At 40.3% G+C, this 16,141-nt stretch overlaps 1 protein-coding gene across 8 annotated transcripts in view; it reads right to left on the bottom strand.

The window, feature by feature from the left end:
* Positions 1–16,141, bottom strand: part of sorcs2 (sortilin-related VPS10 domain containing receptor 2) — a 277,213-nt gene that overhangs the window by 42,310 nt on the left and 218,762 nt on the right. For all 8 annotated transcript variants that reach the window (XM_034236374.1, XM_034236373.1, XM_034236377.1 and 5 more), the window contains 2 exons: positions 15,144–15,217; positions 4,223–4,287 (listed from right to left, as the gene is read on the bottom strand). In XM_034236374.1, the coding sequence (XP_034092265.1) occupies positions 4,223–4,287; positions 15,144–15,217 (139 nt within the window). The remainder of the gene's footprint in view (positions 1–4,222; positions 4,288–15,143; positions 15,218–16,141) is intronic.

The following is a 16,141-nucleotide window of genomic DNA, read 5'->3' as shown; positions in this document are numbered from 1 at the left end:
GTGACACAGGGAAAAAAGAAAAGACTCTGAACCCTTTCTTTGCCATTATATAGAAATAGTGTTGCTTCAAAAGTATAAATGAGGCTTACTAATAAGACAACTCAGATCTGAAGCTACACAGGAATCTGCTGTCAAAGTGCAATAAAAAAGACAAAATTAATAAAATCAAACCCTTTTTTTGTTGCATTTTAGTAGAGTATAAAAAGAAATGCCTTTAAAATAGGATGCAAGCAACACTAGTTTCTTAACCTGAATTGATGACTATAATCAATTTAAGTTTGCATTCTTATACCATTTTGTACAATAATTATAATGAATAAGTTCAAACAAACTAAAACTTACAGCTGATTAATAACGGTATCTAACTTGAGTTTTTATTATATCAAAAACCTGTTGAAATGCTGCTGTTATTTTTACTGTCCCCCAAAAAGCGCGTCGCAGCCTCCAGGAATGCTTCTTTCACAACTTCGCCGTCTTTGAAAGACTTCATGTGTTTCGCAAGAACGTGACTGACACGATAAGATGCTCTGGTAGCAGCCTTGCTCTTGTTGTTGGGCCTGGTGAAAATGGACTGCTGTCCTTTCAGGTCCCTCCCCTGCTGTCCTTTCAGGCCCCTCCCCTTTTGGGAGCGTAGGGCAGAATTAGGAGGGAATTCCGTCTCGTAGCGTTTGTGCACTGTTTTGAAATGCCGCTCCTAAATTACCCTTCTTCGATAAAGCCACGCTCGCATTGCAGATGAGACAGATGGACTTTGAATTAGAATAGATACAAACATAATCATCCTCCCACTCGGAGTGAAAATTATATATGTTTTGCTTCTGCCATAATTGCGGTCTTGTGTGTGTGCGGACTGTCACTCCTGTTGACACGGACAACGTTAGCGAACTAGTGCACTGCCCACCAGCCACGCCCCGACACATGGGGTCACGCCGGCCAATCACAAAGCTTTGATGCGTTCAAGTGCATTATTCTGGCACAGGAAGATTATGTTACAGGACATTAACGATAAAACAGAATATTGTTGTTCTATTTTTAGACACATCTCGCGATCGACTGGGAATCTCCCCGCGATCGACCGGTCGATCGCGATCGACTGGTTGGGCACCCCTGGCCTAAGGTGTATGAATGTGTGTGTGTGAATGGGTGAACGCTGACTTGTATGTGAAAGCGCTCTGAGGGGTCACAAAGACTGGGAAGGAGCTTTATAAATGCAGTCCATCCCATTTTAATGTATACACCTAAAGCCATAAACCATGGCCACAGACCAACACACAGGGAGGGAGAGAAGACTATGTGAATAGAAAAAGTAAGACGTCATTTTTCAGACTATTTAAGATATGACAGCTTCCCAATAGACACATCGCCGTTGTAGAACCAAATGGCCAGGAGGGATTATCCTCGCAGACACACAGCGAGGTTAGGCCTGGTTGCAAAGCTCACCCGCTATTGAATTTCAACTAGCAGCTGCATCAGCAACACTGCCTCCTGAAATTCAGCTATTACTCTCCTCCCAGAGGTGGCAAGCTGGCAAAATGTCCACACACACACACACACACACACACACACACACACACACACACACACACACACACACCACACACACACACCACACACACACACACACACACACACACACACACACACACACACACACACACACACACACACACACACACACAACACACAACACACACACACACACACACACACACACACACACACACACACACACACACACACACACACACACACACACACACACACACACACACACACACACACACACACACACACACACACACACACACACACAGTTTTGAATGATGTTTTGACCTTGAATTGAATGCATGCATGCAAACCTTTACTTGCAAACTATAGGGATTTAGTCTCCATTCCATAGCATCAAAAATAAAAACTGGACTATTGTTGTAATGATGAAACAATTGCTGAGGAACAATCTATAGAATTCCTCGAGGCAACTGGTACGAATGAACATATTTAGTTTGCATTCAATTGGAAACAGGTAATAAAGAGTAAAACTATGTTGAGTACAACTTCATTGTTTTGTTTTGTGTTTTAAAATCAGTTATGTATGACAAGAATAGTTTCCATCAATATTCGACCCTTGTTGCTTATTTCAGTGAGGTAATTATTAGTAATTGCTGGTAAAGATTTGCTTGTTTTACTTTCTATTCGTCAATAAATACATTAAGTGTAGAAAGACGTTAGAAAAAGTGCCAAACTATTTAATATCCTAACATTTTTTTATTGATTTTCGTGTTTTGGAATTGTTGATCAATACATATTTTTATCGTTGCTTATGAAAGGCACTTTTTGTTACCTCAAACAGCTGTTTGTTGTTCTTTGAGCTGCTAAAGAAAGAGACCCACCTCACTTCTGGGGGCCCTACGCTCCTACCATTAGCATCTTTATTCTATATATCTATGTGACAGCATAAGTACCAGAGAATAAAAACAGACTTCCAAGAACGACCTTTTAGAAAATCTATTTGTTCTTTTTTTGCTGTACTATTCTCTTTGTTAAAGAGGTGTTTGTTGCAACAAATGGACTTGCTAATTTATTGAACTGCCAGGACGTTTACTCAAAGAAGTATACAGCAGAGGACTCATTAGAAAACCATTATATTGGGCTAAGTGTTCAATTCCAGCTTGTGGAACATACGCTTCTTTATACTAGTTGCTGTCCTCGCACACCTGGGAACGCATAAACTAAGCACACACACATATATTTACACATGTAAGTCACTGTCTGTCTTTGCAAAACCTACATGCTTGTGTTTACCAGCGCATGAACAAAGTCCACTCACGCTTTCCTGCACATCACGCCCCCTTAATAACTGACACTTACACACACCCTGTCACACTCCCTATACTCAAAGCTCATTCATCAATCGACCACTGCCATTTCTCTTGATTCCCTTTCCTCTCATCCACCGGTCCTCGCTTCCTCTTCCCTTGGTGACTCCGTGTCCTTCTTTGATGCTTGACAACGTTTAACCTTGGAGATGCCACATGTGACGGGGGGGGGGGGCACAGGGTGACTGGAGTGGTTCAGCATGCCTGATCACTCTAGTCCCTCTTGAGTAGCTATGTACATTGGTATGGAAGCAAGGCCAGGGAAAAGGAAGGAGAATTTGGAGGAAGAGGAGGAGGGGGGGACCATGTGATGCTCCCTTGCCCCAGAAAGAGCCCTCGTTACTGGGCAGCTGGCCCACAGACAGCCTCTCCAGTTTACCATCCACAGAAACAGCGTTGTTCGGCTGACAGCTCTCTTATTGCTGGCAGCTTTCTGTGAGCTGGTCAAAATCAGTTTCTCTCCTCGAAGGATTTAGGAAATGTTTTGCGTGTTTCTAGAGAGGTTTATGGAGGTATATATATCCTTTGTTTATTTTGTATTCAAGCACTAACCTGCGTGTCTCTCACTTTACTGATACCATAATCCAGATTAGCTTTTTCTTCCCCAGCGACCTATGAAACCCCTCCTTAATTTACCCATTAGCCCCCCATTGACCAACTGTCCACAAACACCCCACCCACAGCAAGGTCAAGAGTTCCACTCTTCTATTCCCTGCATTCACACGGCAGGCTATAGTAAGATTTGTGCTACCTTGATGCAGAGAGAGTAAATATGTGAAAGAAAATCAAAATAACCTCCAAAATATCCAAACAAGTAGGTATGGATTGCAAAATATATTTTCATAATGGAGATATAACACCTAGTCCTTGTTACACTAGGTGTCAGTAAAATGCCAACTAATGTAGCGATGAGTCAACTCAGGCAAATAAGAATACTGCAAGCTAGCAAACATGGACGTTTTTGGAAAAAATATCATTAGCATTTTTTTTTGGAGGAAGTTAATGGATCCAATTTAAAAATAGGTATATTTTATATTGGGAGGAAAACAGCCAATTAGTTGTTTTTTTTCACAGAAACGCAGCGGAGTGAAACTTGATCACTACTTGTTAGCTTCTTGTGATTCATATGTAATTGCAATTGGTCAGTTATGACGTTCTGTGAAAAAGTTAATCACATTTAATATAGCTTTGTGAAAGTACCATACATTTCCTCGGTCAGCAAATCCATAAATTGTTGGAATTCCATTAAAAATGTTTTAGATATCACTGTGATAGTGTGGCCAGGCCCTAAAAGTGTCATGAATAAATAAACCACCACTATATGTGCATATGCATAATCACGGTACCTCCACTCGTATCTTGCATTTCCATGTGTACCAGATCGGGGTCCACATCCACACCTGATACTGACCTGGAATACACAACAGAATAACATGAGTTAATGACGTTTGTGCTAGAAAACAGTACATAAAGTCAGACTATATTAGAACTTAAACCACATAACACCTTCATTTAAGATTGCATTTAAGGAAGCACAGTGAGAACATTTTTTTTTTCCCATTATAATAATATAATTCTGTACCTACTGTATGGACTCGCATCCAATGCAAGGGTGCATTGCCAAAACAGTTGCAAAGCAAAAGCTGGTTGAAGGTGGGGATGGCAAATGTCATGTTTTCTTTATCGTACAAAGATAGATTTATTCACTGGCATTGACCAAATATAAAAGGTCACAACCTAAAATTGGGGGTTTTGCATCATCATCAATTATCATGTCTGAGCATACAGTTTTAATATTTAGTCTTGAGGTAATGCAATTCTGCTCCACTGTCACTTTGTCTGCTGTTTCTTGTCTTAACAGATGGTAGAACTACACAGAGCTATCCAACTCAAGATAAATACATATCTAACCTAAAGGCAGATCTTTAGCTGATAAATAATATATTTTAAAACAAAAATGAACAGGGTTTAAATGCTAGATCACAGCACACTTATCCTTTGGTCCCTTTTGATATACTCAGCCTTGCCTGATATGCTTTAAAACCTCCCAAATTGTTTACCCCCTTTGCCTTCTCCGAAGCACATCATCATAATGTATACTATAATACACTGTGCCCTTCAGTGAGCAGTAAACTAAGCAGTTCATCTGATTAGAACTGAGCAGTCTGTGAAATTTCCCCAGCCCAGTAAAGATTGAGCCGAAATTTAAAACCTTGTTACTTTGCCTATAAAGACTTTTTACGAGCAATTAGCAGGCCATGGAGGGACGCGAGAGGATGAATCACAGGAAGTGCGACAGGATGACGGTCCAGTCTTAAGCTCACTGGTTTATTTAAATCAAAAAGTTCAAGCAACGCATTTGACTTTAGTGAGTGACCAACAGAAAGTCAGGATTTCTTAAAAGCTTCGCAGGTGACATTACCAATAAAAATGTAGCTGATGTATTTTATATAACACTTTAAATCTTTCATTTTGCTAGCAGGTCATGATTACAAGGCTCATCCCAAAGACTTTCTTTTTATAGATCTAGTTTGAATGGCACATGATCACGACCAGAGTTTGGTGTAACGCGGTACAAACTAACGCGTTACTGTAATAATATTACTTTTCCGACGGTAACGGAGCTCGCTGCAAAAGTAGAGCAATGTTCTACTTTTGCCGCCTCGACGGAGAAGTCAGCCAATCAAATCCCGCGTATGCAAATCTGACATTCCAAGCGCTAGCCAATCAAACCGCGTGTATGTTGGGAGAGCCAGACCGCAGTTATTTCCCATATGTCAAAAAATGGAGGAGAAAAAGATCGTGGCGGTACTATATGACCAGTCCCTCTTTACATACAGGGATACAAACCGGAGGAGCCAGGCATGGGAGGAGGTGGCAGAGACAGTGGGTGACACTGGTAGGTTTTCGCCTTTTTGGGGAGTTTATATCCAGTGTACTTCGTTTGAATGGACAGCTAGCAAGCATAGACAGTATATTTAGCCAGCATGGATGTAGCATGAATGCTTTGCTTTGTATGTCCGGGGCAGGACATTCATGTGATTGGTTGTTGGTCGCGTTGTTCGTAAAAAATCCCCAAGCTTCAGACACGCCCACCGCCAAGCGGTAACGCACGCCGCCGTGTGTAGGGGCCGTTACTAACATTGCCCCGACACGCGTTACTTCGTTACTTTTATAAAATAATCACACTCACTGACAGACAAGAGGGGTTTCCGCCGCAGGTTTATATCGGTTTATATACATGTAGGCCTATGTAATCTGCGCGACTTGCGAGACCACATCTCCACGTGCAGTGCTGCATAAACATGGCTGAGTCTTTTCATCTGTAAACTCCCTCAACGGGGCCGCTCGCTCTCTTTTGTTGATCGCCCTCTCACGGGTGAACAGTTCAATGCCCCGCTTCATTGTAGGAATTCTGCATGTCTCTACCACTTTAGTTTGACCATCTCTGTTACTAAGTTATGGAATTCTAAATAAATAAGTAATTAGATACCTTACCGTTACTGCGCTCATAAAGAATGATAAGAATAATGCGTCTTGAACTGGTTTAATTAATTAGTGTCTTGACGTTTCACAGACTGTTAGCTTGTTGTGTGGCTGGTAGCCTATTTTAGAGCATATAAAAAGAAAGACTTGTGTTATGTCTACAACATCAGGAAGATACGTCCCCAGCTGACACAGAAAGCGACTCAGGTTCTGGTCCAGGCTCTCGTCATCTCACGCCTAGACTACTGCAACTCCCTCCTGGCTGGTCTACCTGCATGTGCCATCCGACCTCTGCAGCTCATCCAGAATGCAGCGGCTCGTCTGGTCTTCAACCTTCCTAAATTTTCCCACACTACTCCGCTCCTCCGCTCCCTTCACTGGCTTCCGGTAACTGCTAGAATCCACTTCAAGACACTGGTACTTACTTACCATGCTGCGAGTGGATCTGGCCCTTCCTACATCCAGGACATGGTTAAACCGTACACCCCAGCGCATGCACTACGCTCTGCATCAGCCAAACGACTCGTTGCGCCCCCTCGCTGCGAGGGGGACCCAAGTTCCCAACGGCGAAAACACGTGGGTTTGCTGTCCTGGCTCCAGGATGGTGGAATGAGCTCCCCATCGACATCAGGACGGCAGATAGCTTGCACATCTTCCGGCGCAAACTGAAAACTCATCTCTTTCGACTCCACTTCGAGCGATAGAACTATTAACGAAGCACTTTTATACTAATAAAGGACTGGCTTATCTATAGCCAGTTGAGTAGCACTTGAAATGTTTTTGCTCTATGAAACCTGACTTATATGATTCTGTTTTCTTCAAGTTGTATTTTGTTGGTCGAACGCACTTATTGTAAGTCGCTTTGGATAAAAGCGTCAGCTAAATGCAATGTAATGTAATGTAAAAATTAGGGCCGGGACTTTAACGCGTTAATTAAGATTAATTAATTTCACAAAAATTAACGCGTTAAAAAAATTAACGCATTTTAATCGCACTTATTTTTGCACCGCGGAACGTTTCTCACTGGATGAGTTTCAGGCGTACCGATTATACTGGAGCACCAACTAACGTTCATGACTTCAGACAACAACAAACCACAGTGAACAACAGTGGGAAATGTTGTTTTAAAAAACGGACGGATGGAAGCGTCGATAAGAGCACGGTTGTGTGCAAATTATGCAAAAAGGAATTCGCATATCACCGCAGCACATCAAGCCTCAAGTATCACCTCAATGCAAAACATATAGCAGCTAGCGTGGACGTTAGCCTCTTTTATCGCGTTCACACCAAAAAGAGCCGGTACTAAAATTAGTTCACCCCACGAAAGTCCCTGCTAGAGAGCAGGGACTTTCGTACGGCTCTCTTGTGAGAAGAGAGCTATATGTCTGATTGGCTGGGCGGATTGCAAACCACGCCCCGTAAAACTCCCAAAAAGTTTTGTGAAGCCGCCATTGTCGCCATATCCTCGCATTAGCATTATTAGCATTAGCCCAGCGCAGAAACGCAGAGAGACTAACTTATGGCAACACAAAATAAAACATGGGAGCGGTGGAGATGAGGAGGTGTCGGCGTTCTGGCGATTTACTCGGAAGGCTTCAGTAGAAGCTGCTGGGACTCCCAGCAGCTTCTACTGAAGCCAGTCCCCAACTCCGGGGACTTCCGGCCGGGGACTTTGGGCGGGCAGTATACGCCGTGAAGTGGTTTGCGGCCTGCCAGTAACCCAAAGCAGAAGAAGAAGAAGTGACGTCAGCGGCTTCATTTGCCTAATCCACCCCCAGGTTCAAAGAGTTCTCATGAACTAAGTTCTCATGAACCTTTGTGGGAAAAGTACTGCGGTGTGAATGCACCTAATGGTATACTAAAATCCATGTGAAAAAAATTGCTTCTCACTGTTCTCAGGTCAAATATTTATATGTGATTAAAAATGCGATTAATTTCGATTAATTAATTACAAAGCCTCTAATTAATTAGATTAATTTTTGTAATCGAGTCCCGGCCCTAGTAAAAATGTCTTCCTTAATGCAATAGTAATTGGGGGTGCAAGTGGAGTCTCGCAGAGGCAAAACTGTGGCGCTTTTACACTGTAGGTGCGCCGCAGTCTGCGTGATCTGCCTGTAGGTAGGCGCGGGCCGGCCCTGCGAGTAAAGTAACGAGCAAAGTAACGAATAAAGTAACGAGTTACTTTATGTAGAGAGTAACGAAGTAGTGTAATATATTACTTTTTTTTAAAAAAGTAATATGTAATATATTACTTTTATTTAGTAACGACCCCATCTCTGATCACAACCATCACAAATAAATAATGGCCACACAAAATCCCATTCACTGGTTTTGTTTCCAAACTTCTAGAAATAATTCAGTTATTTAGTCATCAGTTTAAAAAATACCTTCCTCTAGTAGAGTTAAAGCAGTTATACTACAAACTATATAGGCTAATTCCTTATACATTATAACATGCAGATAAACAGAGTGTTTAACAGTTTGTTGTAAACACAGTATGTGCATTTGACAAAGCTGGCCATGCATCTGCAACAATGTACAGTAGCATCTCAACGATATGAGAAGAATATTGAGAGTACAATGATCAATTCAATGAATGTGAAAGTCAAGGTTTCTGTGAAAGCCTTATTTGATTCCACGCATAGGGCCAAAGCTTCAAGGACTCTAATTATTTTATTTGGCAAGAGGCTTTATTAACTGTGTTTTACGCAAATCACAAACTCCTTTTAAGGAAAAACTTGGTTCTTAGAATGTGGGAGTAACTCCAAGTTCGCTAAGAGAGAAAGTTTCAGAGACAGAGAGAGTGTGTTTGTGCATTTGAATGACTATATGTATATCTAGCTGGCAACCTGCATATTAATGTGAAGGAGGTTAGCTCCTAAGATAGTGACAACAACTGCTTAGGCCCAATTAAGGCCGGCTGACCTTGAAGGTGGACCAGCTTGTCAATTTGAAACCACTCCTCTAAAATATTGCTTGATGTTTTTCCCATATATTTGCAATAATGAAAAATACGAAAGATGAAGGCGAGGTCTTCCAATGTAGTGGGACATAGAGTATAAATATAAAATACATACACACTTAATGTTTTACCTAGCATTTATATTGAATTGCCTATAGTATTCAAACTTTACAGCCCAGAATCACTAAAGCAAGGTCCAAAGGAAGACATCGGGTGAGGCGTCCCCACCAGCAGAGTGGTTTTAATAGAAGATTTATTTGTATTTGTGCTGGCTGACAAGAGTCTTATCCTCTTGTTTTATGAGCGTTAGGTCGTGGAAAGGCCGCGGTTTGGGCCACCCTGTCTGCACAACTTTAAAGCACATTTATGTACAGGCATGTCTGCATCTCTTCCTTTTTTACAGAAGGTCACAACCTTACCGAATGTTGTGAAGGTCTGAATACGAGTGTGTATCCTGAGCCGAATAAAATACAACCATATATGGGTCAAATTCAGAGTAGCAAGTATTAAATGTACACTATAAAGCAGGGGTATTCAACTAAAATTCAACGAGGTCCAGTTAGAGAAAATGTCCCCATGCAAAGGTCCGGAACATCAAAATGTCTAAGTTGCTTTATGAATTAGTGTGATATATATTGAAGTAGCCTGTAGCTTTATCAACGTCTGCATGTAATCAACAACTGACTGCCAATCAAATAAAGAAAGCACAATTCAAAAACAACAATATTTATTGTAAATTAACATTGAACTATACAGATATACAGTAAATACTGTGGCTATGTGTAATGTTCCTCTCGGGCTGCATTTACAAATAAAATAGAGAAAATAAATAAAATAGCTTTTGAAAATGTGTGCATCTTAAAAGTGCTTAATTTTAGATAAATAAAATAAAGTGTAGCAGCAGCTTGAGTTTCTCTTTGTTACCCATTTCACATCATGACTTAACAGTTTCAGACAATTATAGAACAATATCAGTCTTTACACATCATAACAATTGAACAGTTTTAAAGTTTCTCTTTCTTTCCCTCTTATATTGCAGTCCCTCACTCACTTTGTTCTGTTCAGTGCGAGAATTGAGCTGGAGCTTGTCCTGCCAGGAGTTTAAATCTGGGCTGAAATGGTGTCAGTGCCATTCTCATACACACATGCAGGTGCTCATTGGTTAGCCTCGGTTAGCCTGCGCTGGAATGATATTTATTTTTTGTGAGCTCAGTTCTGACTTGAGAGGGAATGTTTGGTCAAACACTTTGTGTTTTGTCTCATAGTGGCATTTTGGCACTTTTAATGAGCGCCACGGTCTCTGAACAAATGAGACACACTGGCTCTGTGCTCCCAGATGAACATGAATGAGTCCGTCCACTCAGGGTTAAAAGCTCTGTTCTCACTGTCCACTTTCCTCTTCATGGAGAGCGCCATGTGTAAATATTTGTCTCTCCCTGTCTGCCGCTAACACGCCTGTTCACTCTCCTCTCCTCTCCTCTCCCTGTATCGCTAATTATTCTCTTCGCTCACTCCTCTCTTTCGCCCCCTGTCGGCCGCGGTTAAAATATAATCGCCCCGTCAAAATTGAAATTCCCTATTAATGTATTGATTATAGGTCCGGGTCCGTATTGGTCGGCGTTTGGGTCCGGATCCGGACCGCGGTCCGCCTGTTGCCGACCCCTGCTATAAAGTAATCATTTGATCTTCTGGTTCGGACACGGTTTGAGCCAGACCATATAAAAAAAATGGTTTTATTAAGGCTGTAAAGTCGTGTGCCTATGACACAAAAACAGGGTGAAAGCCTTGTAAAAATGGAGGGAAAGTCACAGTAAATCAAGACATGTGTGTAACATTCCTTCATCTTACAGCCATGATTCTTAGTGTCATATTTGAATTTCACACTTTCTTGTGATCTGCAAATCAAACTTCACCAATATTGTGTTCTTTTAACCTATTCAAAATAGCTAAAATCATTTTCTATTCAGGCTGGATTTTTGTAATGTGTTTTTGGGAGGCCTGCCATGTGCTGAACATCTGCAAATAGGTCAGAATGCTACATATATGCTAACACAAACGGGAACATTCAACCATATTTGACACGTTTTGACAAACCTTCAGACTTAGAGCTTCACATTTTTTACACATTTTTTTAAACGGACATGCCCTTTTGCACCCGTTTGATTAACCTCATATTCCAAGGAGGACTCTTAGCTATCAGGGCAGATTATAGAAGACTCCTGTTCCCAGAGTTCAAAATAAATTGTCCGATTACCCTGGAATAATCTCCAAACTGATTTTGGACAGTCGGATTCTATTGAAGTCTTTAAAAGCAATCTTAAAATCCTTTACATGAACTTTAAATGAATTGCTTGTTCTTTCATTGTCTAGCTGGGGGGTAATTCTCAGCCTTGATGTATAATTTAAAGTCTAGTTGGTATAGACAGGATAATATTTACTTTCTGATACTTACTGAATAATAATCCTATGTTTTGTTTGTGTCCCACAAGCACAGCTGTGTACCCTCCTCTCCCTGTGTTTGTTTCATTCTCCTGTGTGTAAAATGATTTCCTTTTGTTTCTTCTTGTAATGTGTGTAGGCAGTCTGTCTCTTTCAATGGTACATGGTGGAGAGGACATTGTGTGGGTTACGATATAGCTATTTCATAAAACTTTATTTTTTCTTACATTATATGTATAGGTTTTTGTCATTGGTTTGTCTTCACTTTAATTTAAATATAGAGATAATTATGTTAAAAAAAAGAATTCCGTCCTCAGTTCTCTCTGTGGGCGTTTAACTTTTCTCTTTATAGGTTTTTTTGTTAATGAGTTTTCCTTATCCTAAGTGAGGGTATTATGATAAAAGGGAGTCATAAGCTCTACAAGCCTCTGAAGGCACATTTCTGATATGTGACATTGGGCTATACGAATAAAATGTACTGAAATGAGTAAGAAATGCAAAAAAGTTAAGGAGAAATCAGAGGATGAAGGACAGGAGTTATAGCGCAGAACCTGATAGAAAATAAGATGAAGGCGAGAATGAGGAGGGGGAGCATTAGAAGAGGAAGCTCTCAAGTGGTGAAGAATTACACGTGCAGGAAAATAATATACAATGTGGGTCCTTTCACTGCCAGAGGAACCACAAAACTACAAGAGATGAATCTATAAAGAGGTTCTGCTGCATAAACTCCTGCACTTACGCCCAAAATCCAATTCAAATTGGAGCGGAAGTTTTTTGAATTATGGTTACTATAAAACTGATTTATTATTACCTGGGGTAAAGCTGCTCGAGACACAATCATATTATTTGAGCATTTATATTAAATTGTAACAAAAAAGGATCAGAATATTGTCTAAAAATTAACCCAATTACTCAGCAGGAGATCAAATGTTTTGACAAAGCGGGGAACTAAAGAAAAGTTTCAAACACTTGGAAATATGTGTATTTGCTTCAGTGCGAGGACAGGTTCGATACCACTGAGTTAAAGACCTGGTGCCGAGATTGTGTTAGCCTAGCTTAGCATAAAGACTGAAAGGAGGGGGGAGCTTTGTCGAAAGATTAAAACTGCTCATCAACAATAATAAAGTTACCTTACTTACACAATATATCTTGTTTTTATCCCCATTCAGGACCTTAGTGTAACTAAGTGTTTTCACATTGTGTTAATCATCCAGAGAGCGACATGATTTAGGAGGAACAGCTGTTCCAAGGGATTTCACCAAGTGAGACCTACTTGTTGCCTGGTTCAAATAAAAGCATCAGCCTACTGATACGCTTACAATGACATGCCTCACTGTCTTTGGGGTGTTTTGAAAGAATTTTCTAATTGGCAATAATACAAAAATAAACAGCTGAGCACTGGAATGTCTGAAGGTGATTGGTGTTCAACTATAGTAATTGTGGAGAACAATAACAAAGTGAAGGGATTAACAAGGTGATTGCAATTCATCCTGAGAAGGACATGGTAGTCTTAAGCAGATTCCATGGAAATCAATCAAATAATTGTCGGATTCACTCAAAAACACATATGCAAACCTCTTGTTGGTGATGACGACAGGTGAGTAGGGCTGCAACAAACGACTAATTTGATAATCGATTAGTCTATCGATTAATTAAACGATTAATCGACTATTCGGACTATTACTGTATGCCTTGCACAATTTCTCAAACGCTCTTATTTAGCCATCAACTTTTAGATTTAGCTTGAGGTTGTTTTAGGCATGTGGAAACTAACAATGAAGACAATAAAGATGAATACTTGATTCAAAAATACATATATTATTGAACTAAGTAAACAAATTGTGAACAAAATTAACATTGCTTTTTATTTAAATTAAATAAATAATATTTCACATCAAAAGAAACAACAGTGTTTTAACAAATCGTATTAAATAATGTGATGACAGAACTGTAAACAGAATAGCTGAAACTTTAACAAACTAAATAACTCAGTTTCCTCTAATCATTAACCCATGTTTGTATCATGTAGTTAACTCTGTGTGTTGCTGCTAGCATACATAACACCTGACGTGGAAACGTTACTCGTGGATGGAGCTACAGAGCTGCTAGAAAGACAGTCGAACCCGGTGCATTCCTCCGTCTGGATGTGGAGCACTTTTGTTAAATGTTTAGACAAATTGCTCGTGTTACCGCCCTCACATGCTAAACTCTTATTGCACTATTGGCAACGAGCATTGTCCACATCGAGACGGGTAAAGTTTAACCACCTCGGAGCGCTTAGTTCTCTCCGCCATCCCGCCGTGTGTGTGTGTGTTGCATGCATGCAGCAGCCGTGTGTGTGTTGCTGCATGTAGCAGCCGTGTGTGTGTTGCTGCATGTAGCAGCCATGTGTGTGTAAACCGCCCCGCCCCCTCGCACACAGACGGGGGAGAGAGAGATCTCTCTTCTGGATTGAAAAGATCGAAAATACATCATAGACAAATTATTTTGTCTTTTTGCATTTTAGAAATGAGTTGGCGACACTAAGACCGTGATATAATGTTTTTGTAGCAATAATACATGACATGTATGTTTTAAATGTCTCCAGTACCGATAAAAAGACCGATAACATTGGAGCTTAACGGTGCTTAAAACACACGTGATGACGTCACCAACGAATCGACGATTGAATTAGTTGGTAACTAATTGGGTCATCGATTTTAATCGATTAGTTGTTGCACCCCTACAGGTGAGCATCAAAGTTATTAGGATTCTGCATTTATAACAGCTTTTATCTATTTGTGCAATTCTTCTGTGTAGCAACATCTGCAGTCCGGTTTACCAGACACTTTCTTCTTGGTCACAGTACAGGCACAATAGTTTCCAACACAGTGGTCCGCTGTCATTTGCCAAGAATTTGTGAGCATGTAATTCCCCATGAAATTACAGATGTCATTTTAACATTCAGTGAGTTTTAAAGTTAGGTTTTTTCCACATTGGGAGAATAGTTGATTCCTCTGACTCCAGCGTAACACTCAAGCATTAGATTGATATTGATCTTCTCATTGTTTTTTAAATGCTGAACTATCGACTTTAAGACTTCAACTTTATCTTATGTACTGTATCAAAGATGTTTTTAAAGACAGATTCACTAGACATGAGGGAGTTTTACCTTGCCTTTTTTAATAAGCAAGAATCCTTGATACTTTACTTTTACTATACCTCTCATTTCTTATCTTATTCTAACAAAACCAAGACTTGTGCCCGAGAGCAAGGTAAAATACCTCACCTGCTAACAGTAAGTGCTTTCTACTGAACCATGTGTTGCTGCTTTGAACATGTATGTGTCAATGAAGAAGACAGCTTAATCATCAATAATGAGAGAATACAGTTGGACTGACCAGAAGACTTTGTCCTTGGTCACCCGCTCCTGAAGCAAAGTCCACTTGCGACCCAGGTCTGTAGAAGCAAAGAGCTGGACACGAAAAACAGAGAAAAAGCCACAATTAGACATTAAAAAATAACTCATAGCATTAAATTATAAAGCCTTACCACCAGCCTTTTACCAGCTTTAAATTGGAGCATAAATCAGGTCTATTTGGAACAACCCATTTCATCCAATCAAGCTACCAAATGTCATGGTTCACAAAATAAAGACTGAGCTCAATTAATTATTAATCATAGCAGGTCTGTGTGTGGGGCTAATATTTTGTAGCAATGTGTCAGTAGTGCTTGAATGTGTTGCCTGAGCTCGTGCACCATTGATCGCACCATTCGCACTCATAATAAAAGTCTATTGATCTCTACACACAGGGTATCCTGGATGCCTCAAAAGCCCATTGGAGCTAGGAAAAGTATTTCGCCACACAAAATTCATCTACCATTCAAAAACGTTCTCAACGATGAGCATTGACAGAGGCTTGGTTAAGGCGCTAAATCCTGTCTGCATATTGCTCATACCAACCTTTCTCACTCAGGCACAGGATATCTGAGTCATCAATTCAACATTAAAGACATTTTAACTGTGAATATCCAGATTTGAAGTTATAGCTGATAGAAATAAGTCGCTGCTCTCGCAAAACTTCTTAATTTACACATGCTGCAGTGCGTCCTATCATTCTCTAGCTAAATTAATATTTTGTTCTGTTTGAATGGATTCCCCACTTCCATCTACGGTCGGCCCATATGGAACAGATTAAAAACGAATAGAATTGCTTTTTAATTAGGTGTAAATTATTAAACTTGAGGAGTTGAAATGGCTCAAACTTATGACATTTTGGATCTTTTGTCCCACCAACAATTTCCATTTTAGAGTAACATTTTCCATAAGGAGGCGTGTGACTGTGTTTTAATAACAGACGTGTCAAAGTTGTAAACTGTGGATTGTTTTTGTATTCTT

This window comes from Gymnodraco acuticeps, unplaced genomic scaffold (assembly GCF_902827175.1).
Source record: "Gymnodraco acuticeps unplaced genomic scaffold, fGymAcu1.1, whole genome shotgun sequence".
Lineage (NCBI taxonomy): Eukaryota > Metazoa > Chordata > Actinopteri > Perciformes > Bathydraconidae > Gymnodraco > Gymnodraco acuticeps.
Note: the sequence above shows the minus strand (reverse complement) of the source record. Positions and strands in the feature narration are given on the sequence as shown.